The 16,099-nt window shown below is 51.1% G+C and overlaps 2 protein-coding genes across 4 annotated transcripts in view; one reads left to right on the top strand and one right to left on the bottom strand.

The window, feature by feature from the left end:
* The first annotated feature begins 1,904 nt into the window (after positions 1 to 1,904).
* Positions 1,905 to 6,807, top strand: Limd2 (LIM domain containing 2). 3 transcript variants are annotated; one of them, XM_029483221.1, is made up of 5 exons: positions 1,905 to 2,701; positions 3,621 to 3,715; positions 3,846 to 3,890; positions 3,981 to 4,120; positions 4,211 to 6,807. In XM_029483221.1, exons 2-5 carry the CDS (start codon positions 3,674 to 3,676, stop codon positions 4,368 to 4,370), a joined length of 387 nt encoding a protein of 128 aa, XP_029339081.1. In that variant the 5' UTR covers positions 1,905 to 2,701; positions 3,621 to 3,673; the 3' UTR covers positions 4,371 to 6,807. The 3 variants fall into 3 exon arrangements, with proteins under 3 accessions (XP_029339081.1, XP_021033517.1, XP_021033516.1); XM_021177858.2 differs by lacking the exon at positions 1,905 to 2,701 and adding an exon at positions 2,886 to 3,011; XM_021177857.2 differs by lacking the exon at positions 1,905 to 2,701 and adding an exon at positions 3,088 to 3,250.
* Positions 6,808 to 7,391: 584 nt separating this feature from the next.
* Map3k3 (mitogen-activated protein kinase kinase kinase 3) overlaps positions 7,392 to 16,099 on the bottom strand; it is a 68,975-nt gene continuing 60,267 nt past the window's right edge. The window contains exons 9-16 of the mRNA XM_021177855.2: positions 14,396 to 14,463; positions 14,099 to 14,191; positions 13,316 to 13,507; positions 12,572 to 12,720; positions 11,849 to 11,980; positions 11,257 to 11,386; positions 10,611 to 10,788; positions 7,392 to 9,071 (exon numbers count right to left, since the gene is read on the bottom strand). Of these exons, the coding sequence (XP_021033514.1) occupies positions 8,843 to 9,071; positions 10,611 to 10,788; positions 11,257 to 11,386; positions 11,849 to 11,980; positions 12,572 to 12,720; positions 13,316 to 13,507; positions 14,099 to 14,191; positions 14,396 to 14,463 (1,171 nt within the window). The 3' untranslated portion in view covers positions 7,392 to 8,842. The remainder of the gene's footprint in view (positions 9,072 to 10,610; positions 10,789 to 11,256; positions 11,387 to 11,848; positions 11,981 to 12,571; positions 12,721 to 13,315; positions 13,508 to 14,098; positions 14,192 to 14,395; positions 14,464 to 16,099) is intronic.

The raw sequence follows: 16,099 nt of genomic DNA, 5'->3' as shown, positions 1-16,099 counted from the left end.
CCAGACTGGCCTCGAAGTCAGAAATCCACCTGCCTCTGCCTCCCGAGTGCTGGGACTAAAGGTGTGCACCACCCTGCCGGGCTCTGTGGTCTCTTAATTCCCTAGAGTATAAAAATTTTTTTAAAAAGATTTATTTTATGTATGTGAGTACACTGTAGCTGGACAGATGATTGTGAGCTTTCATGTGGTGTAGGACCTCTGCTCGTTCTGGTCAACCCCACTCGCTCCGGTCAGCTCCTCTCACTTTGGTAAACTCCCCTCGCTCAATCCCTGCTTGCTCTGACCCAAAGATTTATTTATTATTATACATAAGTACACTGTAGCTGACTTCAGACACAGCAGAACAGGGCATCAGATCTCATTACGGGTGGTTGTGAGCCACCATGTGGTTGCTGGGGTTTGAATTCAGGACCTTCGGAAGAGCAGTCAGTGCTCTTAACCACTGAGCCATCTTGCCAGCCTGAGTATTAAATTTTGCCTTGGCAAAATTATTAGAAAGGGTACCAGTGCTGGCAACTAGCCAAGCCCACCTCTGGGCAGCAAAGGGTGGAAGATTTTGTCTTGTAACCTGATGTTTGTCTCCTTATGGTTGGTACTAATACCCAGCAAGTGTAACCCAAGAACCTGTTGTCCTGGCTGGCAGCCAGAGATGAGGAGCAAGGGGACCTGTTCTGACCTTGTTCCTGTGCATGCCCACGTGTACAACCCAGCTCAGCATTTTCCACCTTGCCAGTCCCCTGGGTGAGGCCCTCACCTCCTCTGGCTGAGGTCCTACGCCCCTTTTTTTCTGAGGATTCTCAGACCATCAAATGCTCCCCTAAGGAAACTTTACGTTTTCTTAGGAAGTTTTATAGTTGAGTCTTGGTTGGCAGAGTACTCACACTGCAGACGTGAAGTGCCATGCTTTTTTTTTTCTCCCCGAGACAGGGTTTCTCTGTGTAGCCCTAGCTGTCCTGGAACTCACTCTGTAGACCAGGCTGGCCTCGAACTCGGAAATCCACCTGCCTCTGCCTCCCAAGTGCTAGGATTAAAGGCGTGCACCACCACTGCCTGGCAAGCACCATGTTTTGATCCCCAGCTCCTCAGGACTTTATATACTGGGCATGGTGCAGGGTACTTTATAAACCGAGCACTTGGGGGTAGAGGCAAGAGGATGGGCATTGAACACCACCCTTTGCTACATAGCTGGTTTGAGTCCAGCCTGGGCTAGAGACCTTGTCTAACAACTACAGAACATTTAAAGAAACTTTTTAAAAATTTTCCTACAGGAGGTAGGCTAGGGGACCTGAAATGGCATGTGACAGAGGCTCATGTGACACTCCAGCGCTTCTAGCCCCTGCCCAACTTTTTCTCAGATACTTAAAAAAAATTTTTTTAAAAAAAATTTTTTTATGTGTGTGTCGTGTGTACCAGGATATGACTTGTAGCCCAGGGTGGCTTCGAACTCAGAACGCTGGCGTGGGCCCACAGTTAGCTTTCGATCCTTCCTCCTCCTAGTTAACTGCTGACTGTGGTAGCTTTTTCTCCAGCTCTGCCCACAGATTGTCCCAGCAGGGTGGGCTGCCAATCAGTGCCCTGGAGCAGCTGCCTGGTGTCCCTAAGGGCTTCACCCTTCTTGTACGAAACAGCTCCCTTGGAGAATCTGATGATAGGTGTGGATAATTTTTCCTAGGAAGAGTCACCCCTAGTTGTGGAGGAACACCCATTAGGAAGTCCAGGGCTGAGCCTCAGTGCAGGCAAACATCGACCTGAGGCTGAGGGAGAAAAACGAAGCTCAGCATGGGTGCATTAGCACCACAGTGGGGCGCGGGTGGGGATGGGTGATACTGCCTGCTGCCTCCCTGTTCCCCTGCCAGGCAGGAGGCGGTAAGTTGTTCTGTTCCCTGACACGCGTGGGCCTGCGCTAGAGCCACCAGTTTTATTCCTGTTACAGGGGTGTGGAAATACGTCGCTGAGGGCTATGTGAAAACAGTCTCCAGCTGGGCTCAAAGCCCTCAGTAGAGGTCTGTGCCCTAGATGTTGCTGCCTAGAGTCCTTCCAGTGCTGTCCTCAAGCCTGCTGTGCAGTGGGCTGGGGTGGAGCTGCAAGAGCAGCTCTTGTTGCACTTTGTTCTCTAAACAACTCCAGCCTAAATGGCTCTCTGCTCCCTTCGGTGGAACAAGGTGTGCTTGATGCAAGGAAGCGGGTCCTTTCAGATAGGGGCTTGACCTGGGCCATTGCAAGGCCCGAGGTTATAGTCCCACAAAATCTGGTCACAGAAACCATTTAGGATGTCGAGCTTAAGAGGGCTGGTGATTTCGGAAACCACAGGGCTGCAGTTCTCGGATAGCGGATCTGTCACACCCCTTCAGTAGTGACATGGGCCCACCGCCGGCTCCCTTGGCCTAACATCGGGGTATACGGAGGGAGCCGCCTCCATCCTCCTCTGTAGGACTCCGTGGCTGCCAGTGGACCTGCCTCCGGAGTCCCCACAGTGGGGTGCCTCAAACTACTGGGTCTTAAGAGCGCAAGAAGGGGGCGGAGCTAATGGGACTGCGTTCACAACGGCTAACGGGTAAACCGAGGCAGTAAAGGCCCAGGCCATTTCTGAAGGTCCGCGCCGGAAGAGCCTTGCGTTGTCGATCGCAGGCTGAACTCGTCTCCTCCCGAGATCTGAGATTCGGTCCCCGCCGTCGTCCCTTCTCCACGAGCGGCAGAGGAGGTTGGCTCCGGGAGGCGGGAGAGCGCGGGCTGTGAAAGCGATGTGGGGGCAGACAAAGGCGGGGGGGACGGCGAGCAAGGGAAAGACAAAGCACAGAGGGGGGTCGGCGGCGGCTTCTCCCGGAGGCGGCCCCGGGCGCGCGGAGCCAATGGGCGGGCGCGGGGCGGGGGCCGGCGGGGGCGGCGCCGCGGTGAGGCGGCGGCTGCCGCTCGGGGACCATTGGCAGCGGCGGCAGCTCGCGCCCGCGCCACTTGCACCCGAGGCGGTCCCGCAGCGACCGACCCCCGCCCCGCGGCGCAGGCCGGGCCCGGTGAGACCCACGGCGGCCGGGGGGAGGGGCGCGGAGCGTTGCGGGGCCGACGCCGCCTGGCGGTTCGCGCGTTGCGCTCGCGGGGATCCCGAGGCTCGCGTCGGTCCCGTAGGGCCGGCCCGTGGTGGGGTGGGGTTTCGGGGTCTGGGGTCCCGAAGAGCGGGAGCGGGAGGCAGCGCAGCCTGGCCAGGCAGGAGGTCGGGCCCAGCACTGTCTAGGGGGCTGGACGTCTAAGCCCGGTGAGGGGGAGCGCGGGTCTGGCGGTACCCTGCCCAGACCTCTGCTGACCTCCCTTCATCCCAGGCGGGGTCTCTGCCTGTGCTTCCCACAGGCAAAGACCGTGGAGCCCCTGTCCCCGGCCACTCTCGCTAACTTTGTTCTGTCTCCACATATGTTTCTACTCAGGGACCCCCTAACCCTTGGGGGCTCAATGAGGGGCGGGTAGGCTGTTGGGGGTGGGTGAGGGGCGGAAGTGGCAAGACCCAGAGCAACAGGAAATGACTTAGGGAAAGTCCCAACCGCAGCCCCCCAACCCCCTGCCTAAAAACACCCCAGCCTGCAGGGTGGGGGAGGGCTCATGGGGCCCCACTGACTGACTTCCCCTTGCAGAACCCTCTTGGCTCGGCATCTCCTCCAGGGCTACCAAGCACCTCTGAAGAGCCATGTTCCAAGCTGCCGGAGCCGCCCAGGCCACCCCCTCTCATGTAGGTGTCCAGCCAGGTGGGGAGGGGTCAAAGGGACAAGAGCAGCTTGTTTGCTTGGCACCTTGTGCCACCTCGAGTGTGGGCTGGGCCACCGGAGAGCTGACCCCTCTGACTGTTCCTCTTCCCCCAGGAAGCCAAAGGCAGCAGTGGCAGCAGCACGGTACAACGGTCTAAGGTAGGGTCCTGAGGGTGGGTGTGGGCGGAGGAAAGGGTCGGTGCTAACCCGGCTTCTTGCTAATAAGTGTACTCTGCTCCTACTCCACAGTCCTTTAGCTTGCGGGCTCAGGTGAAAGAGACCTGTGCAGCCTGCCAGAAGACTGTGTACCCTATGGAGCGGCTGGTGGCAGACAAGCTCATTTTCCACAACTCTTGTTTCTGTTGCAAACACTGCCACACCAAACTCAGGTGCGCACCTGCCCTGTTCCGGCCTGCCCACCTACTTGCCCACCCTACCCTGCCTACCCGCCCTGACCCAGATGTTCTCTGCTTCCACAGCCTGGGCAGTTATGCTGCAATGCACGGTGAATTTTACTGCAGACCTCACTTTCAGCAGCTGTTTAAGAGCAAAGGCAACTACGATGAAGGGTTTGGTCGTAAACAGCACAAGGAGCTCTGGGCCCACAAGGAGGTGGACTCAGGCACCAAGACGGCCTGAGACCCCTTTAACACCCATTCCCTCCCAGCACATGGCCTCCCGCTGGGCAGTGGAAAGGAGATTAACATGGGCTTGGAGGCGCGGGGTGGGAGAGGATGAGGCTCCCTCACACAGGTTTCAGGCATAAGGCTCTGCTCCAGGATTCCTTACTTTTCCTATGGGAGGTTGGCGTTGGGAACCAGAATTGGAATTTTCACCATACTGTGTCCTTTAGCCCACCTCATCTCACCCCACGGCTCCCTGGGAGGCCCACAAGCCCAGCTTCCCTACTTAGGTGCCTTTTCTCCAGCAAGGAGTCAGCATGCCCTCCTCAGGGTCCCAAGCTCCCTCACTGCCACCTGGGCCTTGTGTACCCCCTTGTCGCCCCATCTACCTCTGCCCCTTAGCCTGGTAATGAGCCACAGAGACTGGAAGAGGGAGAGTGCCATCTACTGGGCCTCATAGATGCCACCTCGCTGGTGGGGATGGGGTGGGGGAGGGCTGGGGAAGAGGCAAAACAGCCTGCAGCCTTCAGGGTCTGGGGGTCCCTTGCACCACAAAGCTAAAGCTCTTGCTAGAGCCTCAGCTGACAGGGTCGGCAGTAGCTATGCTCCCCCATCTGTTGTGCTGTTCTGTTGTGATCAACCCTGTTTTAAAAACATTTAAACAGCTCTTGACTCTCTCTTGTGTGGCCTGATGGGGGTGCTTTGTGGCAGGCAAGCAGCAGACTCCTCATAGCAAGGGGAATGGAGGACAGCCCACAATACTCCTGGCCTTAAAGGGGCTGGGGGCTGGTGGGCTGTGCCACCTTGGGATGTTAAGCTGTCAAACCTGAAATCCCACTGTGTACCCTCGTCCCAGAGAAGCCAGGCACACTGGCTTGCAACCACACAACTGTTTTGGGTTTTTGAGACAGGGTCTCACTGTAGCTCTGATTGGCATAGAACGCAGAAATCTGCCTGCCTCTGCTTCCAAAGTGCTGGGATTAAAAAGGCCTGTGTCATCCATGCCTGGCTTCGGTTCTACAGAGGTTAATTCACTACACTTGAGTACAGTGGAGTGCAGAAGAGAACTTTTCTGACTTGGCCAAGACCTTGGTGTCTGCCTTTCTGCTAGCTGATTCCAGCTGTCCAGTTTCCTCCTAGTCCTTTGCCCTAGAACTCTGCAAAGAATGGTAGGAATCCATAGCCTATCAAGTGCTGCCAGTCCAGTATCTTCCACCTTCTCTCCTCATGACTGTCATCTTCCTGGAGCCTCTTTGTATGAAGTGGGATGTCACAGCTACTGTTACAGGACCTCCAGGGGCAAACTTTGCGCTTCTCAGAGTTCATGCACACTGAGGGATGACAGCACATAGCAGAGGTACAAGGCAAGTGTGAAGATGCTCCCTCAGTGGAAGTCTGAGTTGTCTCGCCCCAAGCCCTATTGTCCTGGCTTCTGCAAACTGCCTATGGGACAGATGAATTGGTAAGCAAGAGGTCAAAGGCTGCTAGGCAGCCCAGCCTCTGGTCTTGCTAATGGGTGAATCACTGTAGACTTCCTTCAGGTGGGCATCTGGGAAGCAGGCATGACAAAGCCTTGGATTTATGGGACAAGGATGGTCTCTTGCTGCAGTAAAGAAACAGTGGCTGGGCTGGGCATGGTAGCACATGCTTTTAATACCAGCACTCAGGAGGCAGAGGCAGGTGGGTCTCTGTGCATTCAAGATCAGCCTGTTGTATGTAGTGAGTTCCAGGACAGCAGAGCTACACAGTGAGACCTTGCCTCTGACTGATGTTCTGTAAGGGACCAAGGGAAACCCCTCGGCCAGGAAGACTACAAAATACCATGAATGGTCCTAGGAATTCAGCTATTGATAGATTCGGCTCAGATGGACAACCAGTGCTGTCCCAGTGACGCGCTGGGATAAGAGGGAAGGAGAGGGGCCACCTTGGCCAAGTTATCACAGGCTGCTTTTGGCAGCCATTTCAAGATCTATTTAAGAGGCATTGTACCCAACCCATCACTGTAAAAATTCCCACCACCACCTTTAACCGAAAGCATGGTCACAGGACCCTTCTGATATAAATGATCCCTTTTATTGTAAGTAATGCACTGGCCTGGCTTTGCACTGCAAGCCCTCAGTCAAGATATAGTCAATAACTATGGCTGCAGGTTCTTCTGCACATTCCACAATTCAGACACAGAGCTGGGCAAGTGGAAGGGAGGGGAAGGAGGGTGGCAGCGTGCACCTGACCCAGGCCTGGCCCTTCCATGTGGGGTTGGTGAAGGCAGATAAACCCCATGGAATGAAGAACAAATGAAGGTGGCGTAGCATCTTTGCACAGCAGGCCAAGGGCTGCTAGGAAACCTTCCTTCATAACCTTTGGGCCCAGGCCACCCTGGAGGCCCACAACTTGTCATTTGGATTTGTTAATAAAAAAAAATAAATTAACAGCTTGGTCCTGAGGCTGCTGAACCAGCATGTCCACAGTTTTTGGCACAAAAAAGGTGTCTTTTTTTTTCCCCCCCTTTGGAGTGCAGAATCTGTTGGCTTACTTTTAAGTTCATTTTAGAAACATTGCCTATGAGGTAATACACTCCCCCGCCCCCATGGGGATATGGGGGGGGAGCTCCGTGAGAGCCTGAACCTGTGACAAGCAGAGTTGTCTCATCTAACATCTTGTCAGCCCACCAATCTCTATCTCCTTTGGGTTTGGGGTGTGGATAGGGATAGGCTAAAGGGTGCTATATAGCCATCAGGATGGGGTCATGGAGAGGCCCAGCTGCCTTTTGGCAGCTTTGGTCTAGAAGAGGGGCCAGTCCCTACTTTGGGCAAAGGCTGAGGTGGAAGCAGGACTTTGCTCACTGGCTTCAGAGCAGTTAGAGAGTGGCTTGACAGACCCCCAAGGGAAAGGAAATAAAACAGAGGGGCCCAGGCCCAATTGGCACCGTGCAACACACATATCTGCAAAACCAGCTGCTTTCAATTTCTGTTCTCTCTTCAGGAGTCCATCACCGGTAACAGTCTAGAATTGATATATATATAAAAACCATCAAATATGGATCTGAGATATAAATTAACAAGTACAAGGCCTCACATTACATGATGTGAAAAGGCTAAAAACAGCGATAGAAACTACATTCATAAAAGTGCATCGTCAACATACAACGAAGGCTTTGGCTTGTTCTGTGCCCATGGGGAAGTGGGCATGGCTGGCAAAGAGCTGCCTGGCACTAATCCCCAGCTCCCTGGAGATGCCCATCCCTGGGCACTGGCTTTTTTTTTTTTTTCCTTCTTTCCTTTAATGATAACTCCCAAAAATGTGGGAGTTGGGAGGGAGGAGCTCTAGAAATAGGCACATTTGGAGGGGAAGAAAGGGGCTGGAAGAAAGGACCAGCACCCAGGCTGAGGTAAATATGGCCAACTCTAAGCTGCTTGGAGATAACTCTTTCCCTAGCCCCTACTGGCATCCTCCTTTGTGGGAGTAACAAGAAGGGTATGAGGCTGATGATAAGTGGACAAGGCGGGCTGAGGAACACAGCTGGTGGCTTTGGACACGGTTGTGGCAGCTCAAGGACTTTCTGTCCCATGGAATTGGCTCAGGCCTGACAGATTTGAGATGCAGACAGCCTGAGCACTTTGCTGAGCTGCCCAGAACCAGGTGCCCTGACTTGTGTTGTCTACTTTCTCTGCTCCAGTGAGGGAACAGAGGGCAGGCCGGGGGTGGAGGCCATCAGCTCTCCCATCCAGTCCCAGGCCTAAGCCCACATGGGTCTCCAGAGCTCAGAGGGCAAAGTCTCCAGTTTTAAAACTGGGAACAGCATAAGAGTGACTCCAACTTGTAAAACAGAGACAATTGCATTGACAAGACTGGGTCTCCCCAGTTTCTGGAGGCAGCTCCATTTCTCAGGCCCTGCTTATCGGGGTAGCTCCTCCTTCCCAGAATAAGGCAGCATAACATTTGCTTCATTCATCTTTGGTAAGACAGGACTGACACCGCATACCTGGAAACTCTTAGTGGGGTAGCCCAAACCTCTACCTTCTGTTGGCTGGGGGATGCTAGGCAGCCCAGAGATCCGCTGGTGGTCTCCAAACATTGGGAGAAAAACAAAGTAACACTCTGAATGAAGTAACACTATTCATACCCTTGAGGACATCCTGTGCCCAGTCCCTCTTGACTTCAGTGCTGTCTGCAGTGTTAGGACACATCTGAAGGTAGGCAGGACCCATGGCAGTCTTGCATACTGTTCCCAGCCCTTCCCGCCATACTGAGCTTAAGATGCTAAAGCTCTTGGGTCTTACAACAGGCTGGAGCTCCCAGTCTTGATGCCAGAGCTATCCCATCCTGGCTTTGAGTCCCAGTGGCAGATGGGGCACAGACAAACAATGGCTGGACCGATGCTCCACTGGTCATAGCCTTGCCTGGAAGAAGCAGCAACTTCACTGAGCCTGACAGCAGCCTCTTGCCTGCTCAGCAGGTGGCAGCTGGCAGCTGCATAACCTTGAGAGCTCAGTACACTAGCTGTGCAAAGTGGTGTGTGAGCAGCTCCTCAGCTGAGGGTCTCTGACGAGCTTCCACAAATATGCGCCTCAGGAAGTCCCTGCCGTGTTCTGAGATGTGAGAGGGCAGCTGAGGATTGGTAGGCTGGGTGGCAATCTTGAAAATGGCAGCCATAGCTTCATACTCTGCCCAAGGTGGTTTCTCTGTCAGCATTTCCACCACAGTACAGCCCAGGCTCCTGGAAGACAGACCCTTATGTCATTTGTCAGCCAGCTTCAGGCTCTCAGCCACTCTACACACTGTGATGGAAGGAGGTATCTTTCTCAGATGGAAACTGAAGAGCTAATGGGCCAAGCTAAAGGCTGACAGGGTTACAGATATATGCCACCATGCAAAGATGTCATTTGGGCACTTACTGAGACTGTGAGCCTTCAAGATAACTCTATTAGTTTCCTGTTGGTGAAAATAGTTCCTATTTCCTTGATTTTTGAGTTTCGGGAGTGTCGTCTCGTCTATTTTGTGTGAGAGATTGAACCCAAAGCCTTGTGTGTATTCAGCACATTCTATATTATTAAGCAATAACTTCCCCAAGCCATTTGTTTGTGTTTCTTGGTTTCTGGTTCCTCACTCCTTGACCAAGTCACTCTAACCTGTGTACCCTCTGCCACATCTCCCACTACCCACTCTGACCTGTGTTTCTTTATAAAAGAGACCCAGATACTTCAAGATAGTGCCTCACAGTTACAGAAGCCCTGCTGCCATATAGGAAAATTTATAGGTTTCGACAGTTAGGATTTAGACACCTTTGGTGGATGACCCATGGTAACTTCCCAAGGAGAGTTGTTCTTGTAACTCTTGGATTCTTTCTGAAGTCAGATATAAAGTTAAGTAAGTCAAATGCAAGCCATTTGGGCACAAGAAGGGACTGAGTTTACTTGTTTAGAGACAAATCCAGGCCTTCAGAATAGATCCTGTGCTCTGTGTGCGTGTGTGTGTGTGTGTGTGTGTGTGTGTGTGTGTGTGTGTATGTGTGTGTGTATGTGTAATGTGCATTTGATCATGTCTGTATTTGTACATGCAGAAGCAGGCAGGACAAGTGTCTCTCACTAAAATGGAAGGTTACTTTTTTGGTTAGACTCACTGGTCAGAGACCTCTCAGGATCCACCTATCTGCCCCGCAGTGCTGGAGTTACAGGCATGCCTGGCTTTTATGTGGTCTAGGGATTTTAACTTAGGTCCTTGTACTTTGTACAGCAAGTACTCTTACCCATCAAGCCATCCTCCCTAGCTCTAGAACCCATCTTTTCTTTTTTCTTTTCTTTTCTTCTTCCTTCCTTCCTACTCTCCCTTCTTCCTTTCTCACATAGTCTCAATATGTTGTTCCTGGTTAGCTTAGAACTCACTATGTAGACCAGGCTGGCCTTGAACTCACAGAGATCTGACTGCCTCTGCCTCCCCAGTGTTGGGATTAAAGGAGTTAACCACTAGGCCCAACCCCAAACCCGCTTTTTAAAGAGATCCATCAAACATGAGGGATTTTGACTCCCATGGCTTAAGCCCTTAGCAATAACCCTTAGTTGTTTGGCATAAAAATTCACTCCATTGTGCCCTGCATCTATCCCCTCACCCCGCTACAGAATCAATCCCTGCGTGCACCAGCCAGCAAGAGTAGGTCCTCAGCATTTCTCTCTCATGCTGTCAAGCCTCCGAGTCATGTCTGACTTAGAGATCCTTCAGCTCAGTCAGTCACGAGCTAGATAGCATAGCCAGTACTCACCACACATCTGCCTTTCTTCCATAGCCCTCGCCACTGATGACTTCAGGACTCATCCAGTAGGGTGTGCCAGTGACAGAGCGCATGCCTGTCCCTGACATGCAGATGGTCTGTAGGCGTTTGCTGGCCCCAAAATCCCCAAGCTTCACATTCCCAGCTGAGTCTCGGAGGATATTGGCTCCTAAGGCACGAAAGGGCAGAGGCTACCAGTTTGCACCCTCTTCTATTTTCCTGTAATCTCCCCTTCCAGGTGCCTGGAAACTGTGGAAGGCCAGACCCACCACTGACTTAGACATGAGCTGCAGGAATCCTCACAGTAAAAGGATCAGCTCCATAGTCTAGATTTGCATTTTGGATTATTTCCTCCATACTGTTTAGCCAATTTGTACACTCTTCTCCAATTAAGGAAGTAATTGGGGTCCCATTTTTTCAGAAAGCTCAGAATGGTTAGTAGTGATTGGTCTACTGGTAACTGAATGGTAGCCTTGAACCTAGGTCTCACTATGTAGGCTTGTCAGACCTAGAACTCACTATGCTGACCAGCTGGCCTCCCAGTGCACAGAGCTCTACCTGGGATTAAAGGTTTACAGCACTATGCCTCGCTGAGCCTAGGTCTTAACGCCTCTGCCACAGCTTTCTCTGCACTCACCCTTGATGTCCCGATGCACAATCATGTTGCTGTGCAGGTATGACATGCCCTCCAGAATCTGCCGGGTGTACTTGCGGGTCACACTCTCTGTCAGAGCTCCGTAGGCCTTCAACTGGTCTTTTACAGAGCCCTAATAGAGCATAAGGAGTCAAGAGAGTCCCCTTGAGGGCTGGCTTGTGAGAGGAGACAAAGTTATTTCCAGGCCCCAGGACTGTAGTAAAGCAGGGATTCATTTGGGTCTCCTTTGCATGTATGAGCTGTCAGACAGCTAGGGAAAGGCATCAAACAGTCCTTATTGCAAGCAATTGGTACAAAGTCCAGGTTGAAGGGACCCACTGCTCTAGGGAAAGGCTGTGCTTACCTGACATGGACCAGCCCTTCAGGACTCTCAAGTTAGATGGAACCTGGGCCGTTTTTCATCTCACACCCTCTCTGTAGCCACAAGGGCCCTCCTGACATCAAATCCTGCTATCACTACACATGGTTTCCCAGCTCATGGGATCAGACTCAGGTCAAGAGTGACTCAGACCCACAGCCACTAGCCTAGGTCAAGCCACTTATGTGAATTTCCCATGCATCCAAGGGCACATACCCCTGGCATATACTCCATAAAGATGGTGAGGATCTTCTCAGCACGGTCCCGCAGGCAGCCGTAGTACTGCACAATGCGCTCATGCTGCAAGTTCTTCAGCAACTGGATCTCACACTCCAGAGCACTCACCTCCTAGAGAGGGACCAGTGGTCACCTACCTAGGTACTCAGGGTCCAGTTATGCCCACCTAGGGCCAGCTTATCTTGTTCTTTCACAGGGATCTGCTTTGGGAACTTCAGCTAGGGAACAGCAAACTCAACTGTCTAGCCCTTGGCCACAATGCTCAGTAGCCCTTGGCATGTAGTACTCCTTACGCAGAGGAAGGAGGGAGGAGTGGCTATAGAAGCCTAGCTAAAGTAACTACTTTATTTGCCTATTCAAACTGAGGTATAGACTGTATGACTCCTACTTCCAAAAGAACAAATGAGTGAGTTCCATAGCTTCCTCCTGGGCCAAGGCACTGTTTGGGAAATGGGTATAAAGAGTGCCCTTTGGGGAAGTGGTCATCACATTTCAGTTTGGGTTCCTAGGGACTTTAGAATGGAGGCAGTCTTCCCATGGGCTCCAGTCCCTTTGGGATACTGACCCTTCCCCCCTTGGCTAGAGCTAAGATGAACAGCAAGGGAGCTTGCGAAGAAGTTATGGGGAAGTAACTTGTTATCACTTTAGGCAAGTACTCAATAGGTGTTTTGGCTGGAGGTTGGTGCATGGGGAAGGCCATACCTTGCTTGTCTCAGGACTATCTGGGTCAAACTGGACCTGCTTAGAAGCAAGTTCACGTCCTGTGTCCACATCATAGCACAAGTAGACCCTGCCGAAGGCACCTTGACCCAAGAGCTTCCCCCGACGCCAGTTGATGGGAGCACTAGGAGCTATGGAGAGCAGCAGGAGAGCGTTAGAGCATGAACTTTCTGTATTTGGACCCAGCACCATCTACCGCTTCCTTCTCTTGTAGGCCTAAGCCCTTGTCAACAGAACCTTAAGGACAGAGTCCTGACAAACACAAGACTAATAAAATAGCATTCTGTGCTGATCAACTAACCTTATTTTCAAAGTTTCTCTGCAGATTTTCCAACTGTTCATTATGATTTTTAGATAAGGCCTTGGTGTATAACACAGACTGGCCTTGAACTCACTATATAACTCAAACTGCTCACGAACTTTAGATCTTTCTGACTCATCATCCTGAGTGCTGAGATTACAGGCATGTACCATCGTGCCTAACTGGCTCCTAAATATCTGATATGGCAAGGATTAAGAATATATTCTTTAGCTTAAACATGGGAAAACTAAAGATGAAGAAATGGCTTATCATATGGCCATGGGATCAGGTCTATATTCTAGGCTGTGGTACTTGTTCCAAAATTCTCTCAAGAGTGGGAAGGATACGCCAGAGCAGTGTACCACAGCTGAGCACTTGCCCTGCTGTCAGCACCCATACCCCTCCTAATCAGGGATACTGCTCACATTTGGTTGGCACATTCCTTTCCTGCACAGTGAGAGCATTCTCACTGTCTGCACTCCGTAGGCGCCCACGGGGGTCCAGGTATTGCACAGCTACACCCATGTTCTCGCCATTTGTGCTCAAGGAGCGACTTGAGGGCACCAGAGTGAATAGGTTGCCTTGATGCCGTCGTATTCGGGGAAATGTTCTTCTGCCTGAAAGGGTAAAAGAGTGAGGACAGAGCAAGTCAGAGCCTAGCCACAAACCCAGATATGAAAAGCAGAGGACAGTGACAACCAGCTCAGGTGCATCCCAGCTGCCTCCCCCCCCCCCCCAATTCATGCCAGAAAGGCTGTCCCAGCCCCTAAGATCAACACAAAAGCAGAAATTCGGATGTTGTTTGGTTCAAGAAGCCCTGAACACAGAGAAGGCATAAGACAGATCCTCAGGCCCTACAAAGACACTAACCACAGCTCAAGTGACCTGCTCAGCATTCTGTTCCTGACCTCTCAGCCACAGCTTTAGACTATTTGTTGCTGCCACAGAAGATGACGTCAAAAAGGTGGCACCCTGGAGTATACATGTACTCAAAGGACAACATTCCCAGTGGCAGCATTTTCATGGACCAACACCACCTCCCCCGTCCCCCATATCTAGTTAATGCCTCAGGAATAAGAAGAAATGCAGAGGCTAGAGCAATTGGTTTCCTTTCCATCCACCCCTAAACTCTCCTTTTGTGAGTTTTTTTCCAGGCAAAGTTTGGTCTCTGACCAGCCACCCAGCAGGGGCCAGTGCAGAGCACTCACCATCATTGTAGTCTTTGTGATGCACAGACACATGGTAGCGCCTGGGATAGGTTCCACCTTTGACACCTTTATCATAGAGCTGGGTCTCCCGATCTGAGGAAGACAGGATAGTCCATTACTAGACCCAGGGGGAATCAAAATGGATGATTCACTTGAGCTCCTAAAGGCCTCCTGAGACTTTACAATTTCCAGGAAAATTACTCTCTCATTTTGGCTTTCCAATTTAGAGGCATCTATGGTTCCAAGAAGACACTTCCCCAACCCCTGCAGTGCCCACCTAGATTCTGCAGAACTTACCTGAGCATTCCTTTCTGTTGTCTGGGAAGCTCCGGGCTCGGGACATTTGTGATTTCCTGAAGGATGGGCTAGAAAAAAACAAAAGACTATAAAATAAAGTTCAGTGCCTGTGTATAGTAGCCCAGAGGGCAGAAGGAAAGGCCTCTGAAGTGCTCTCCCTTCCAAATGATGTTCAGGAAAAGAGGTAGAGAAGAGCAGCTTTCCCTGGAGCCTGGCATCTGGTACTCACTACCACAATACTTCAGCAGCCTGAGGCCAAAAATCAGGAGGGAAACCTCTACCTATTCTACTGAACTCAACCCTGGCTGTTTGTCCCTTTCCATTTTTGGCCTTTTTTCTAATCTCCAATCTCTATAGCAGGAGAAGAGCTGCAAAACCTAACCAAACCAAACCAAACCACAACAACAAACCAACTTGGCCTAGGTAGTAATAATGAAAATACTACAGTTTAAAGAACACTTTGTTTGAGGCAGGGTTTCTCTATGTAGCCCTGGCTATTCTGGAACTCAACTTTATAGATCAGGCTGGCCTTGAACACACAGAGATCTGCCTGCCTCTGCCCCGAGTGCTGAGATTAAAGGTATGTGGCACCACTGCCTGGCAAAGAATGCTTTCTTATTTTACAGAGTGAGCTTCTCCTCATTTAATCCTCATACCTCTGTAACTTAGGACAAATAAAAAAGTAATACAGGTACCAGTTATAGAACAACTGCTGTGTTATTACTAGTTGATAACCTACAGGTTAAATATAACACCTCTCTCTATATGCTCAAAGATAGTCAGGAAGCAAGAGGTCTTAAGACCTGGTATGCTACTCCAGTCTGTTTCTATATCAGATATCCTCCTTTTAGACTACCATCTCCTTTTAGAGATGGAGAAATCAAGACCCAAGAGGAAAGTGAGTAAATTAAGCTATCGTTTCCAACATCCAGTTAAATCTGAACGGACCTTTGACATTCGAGTACCTTGTGTGTGTGCATGCACTATGTGGATGTGGATGTGCAGGTAAAGGCCTGAGATTGACATCTGGTATCTTTCCCAATTGTTCTCCTTCTTATTTTTAGAGGCAGAGTTTCTCAGTGAACCTTGAACTTCCAGATTCAGCTAGACTGGCTGGCTAGTGAGCCTCACTTATCCTCCTGTCTCCACCTCCCCAGCACTGGTTGCACATGTGCAGTGCTGAACCCAGCTTTTCACTTGACATCTGGTAGATTAAATTCAGGCTCACATGTTTGTACATCAAGCACTTTACTAACCAAGCCATCTTCCTAGTCCTCCAGGTATCTTTTGAGGGTCACAGGCCAGAAACTGTCCAGAGAGTTTCAGAGGGCTGCCATCTACTTTCAAACAACTAGACTACCATCCTCCTTTGACACCCCAAAATTTAGGACAGTCCAGGCTAGAGCGGTACCTGTCCTGGCTGAGCTAGAGCAGTACCTGTCCTGACTGAGGCCTTGTCTAATGGTAGCATCTCTTGCTACGTTTACTCGTGCCTTTTTGCTCCCTAATTGGAGAGCAAGCCCCAAAGAAATTAATACACTAATAACTATGGATGTATTCTGTGACATCTAGAGGACACTTTCATGGACAACTGATCACATAATTAAGAAGGAAGCTCGCTGGGCATGGTGGTGCACGCCTTTAATCCCAGCACTTGGGAGGCAGAGGCAGGCGGATTTCTGAGTTCGAGGCCAGCCTGGTCTA

Source organism: Mus caroli, chromosome 11 (assembly GCF_900094665.2).
Source record: "Mus caroli chromosome 11, CAROLI_EIJ_v1.1, whole genome shotgun sequence".
Lineage (NCBI taxonomy): Eukaryota > Metazoa > Chordata > Mammalia > Rodentia > Muridae > Mus > Mus caroli.
Note: the sequence above shows the minus strand (reverse complement) of the source record. Positions and strands in the feature narration are given on the sequence as shown.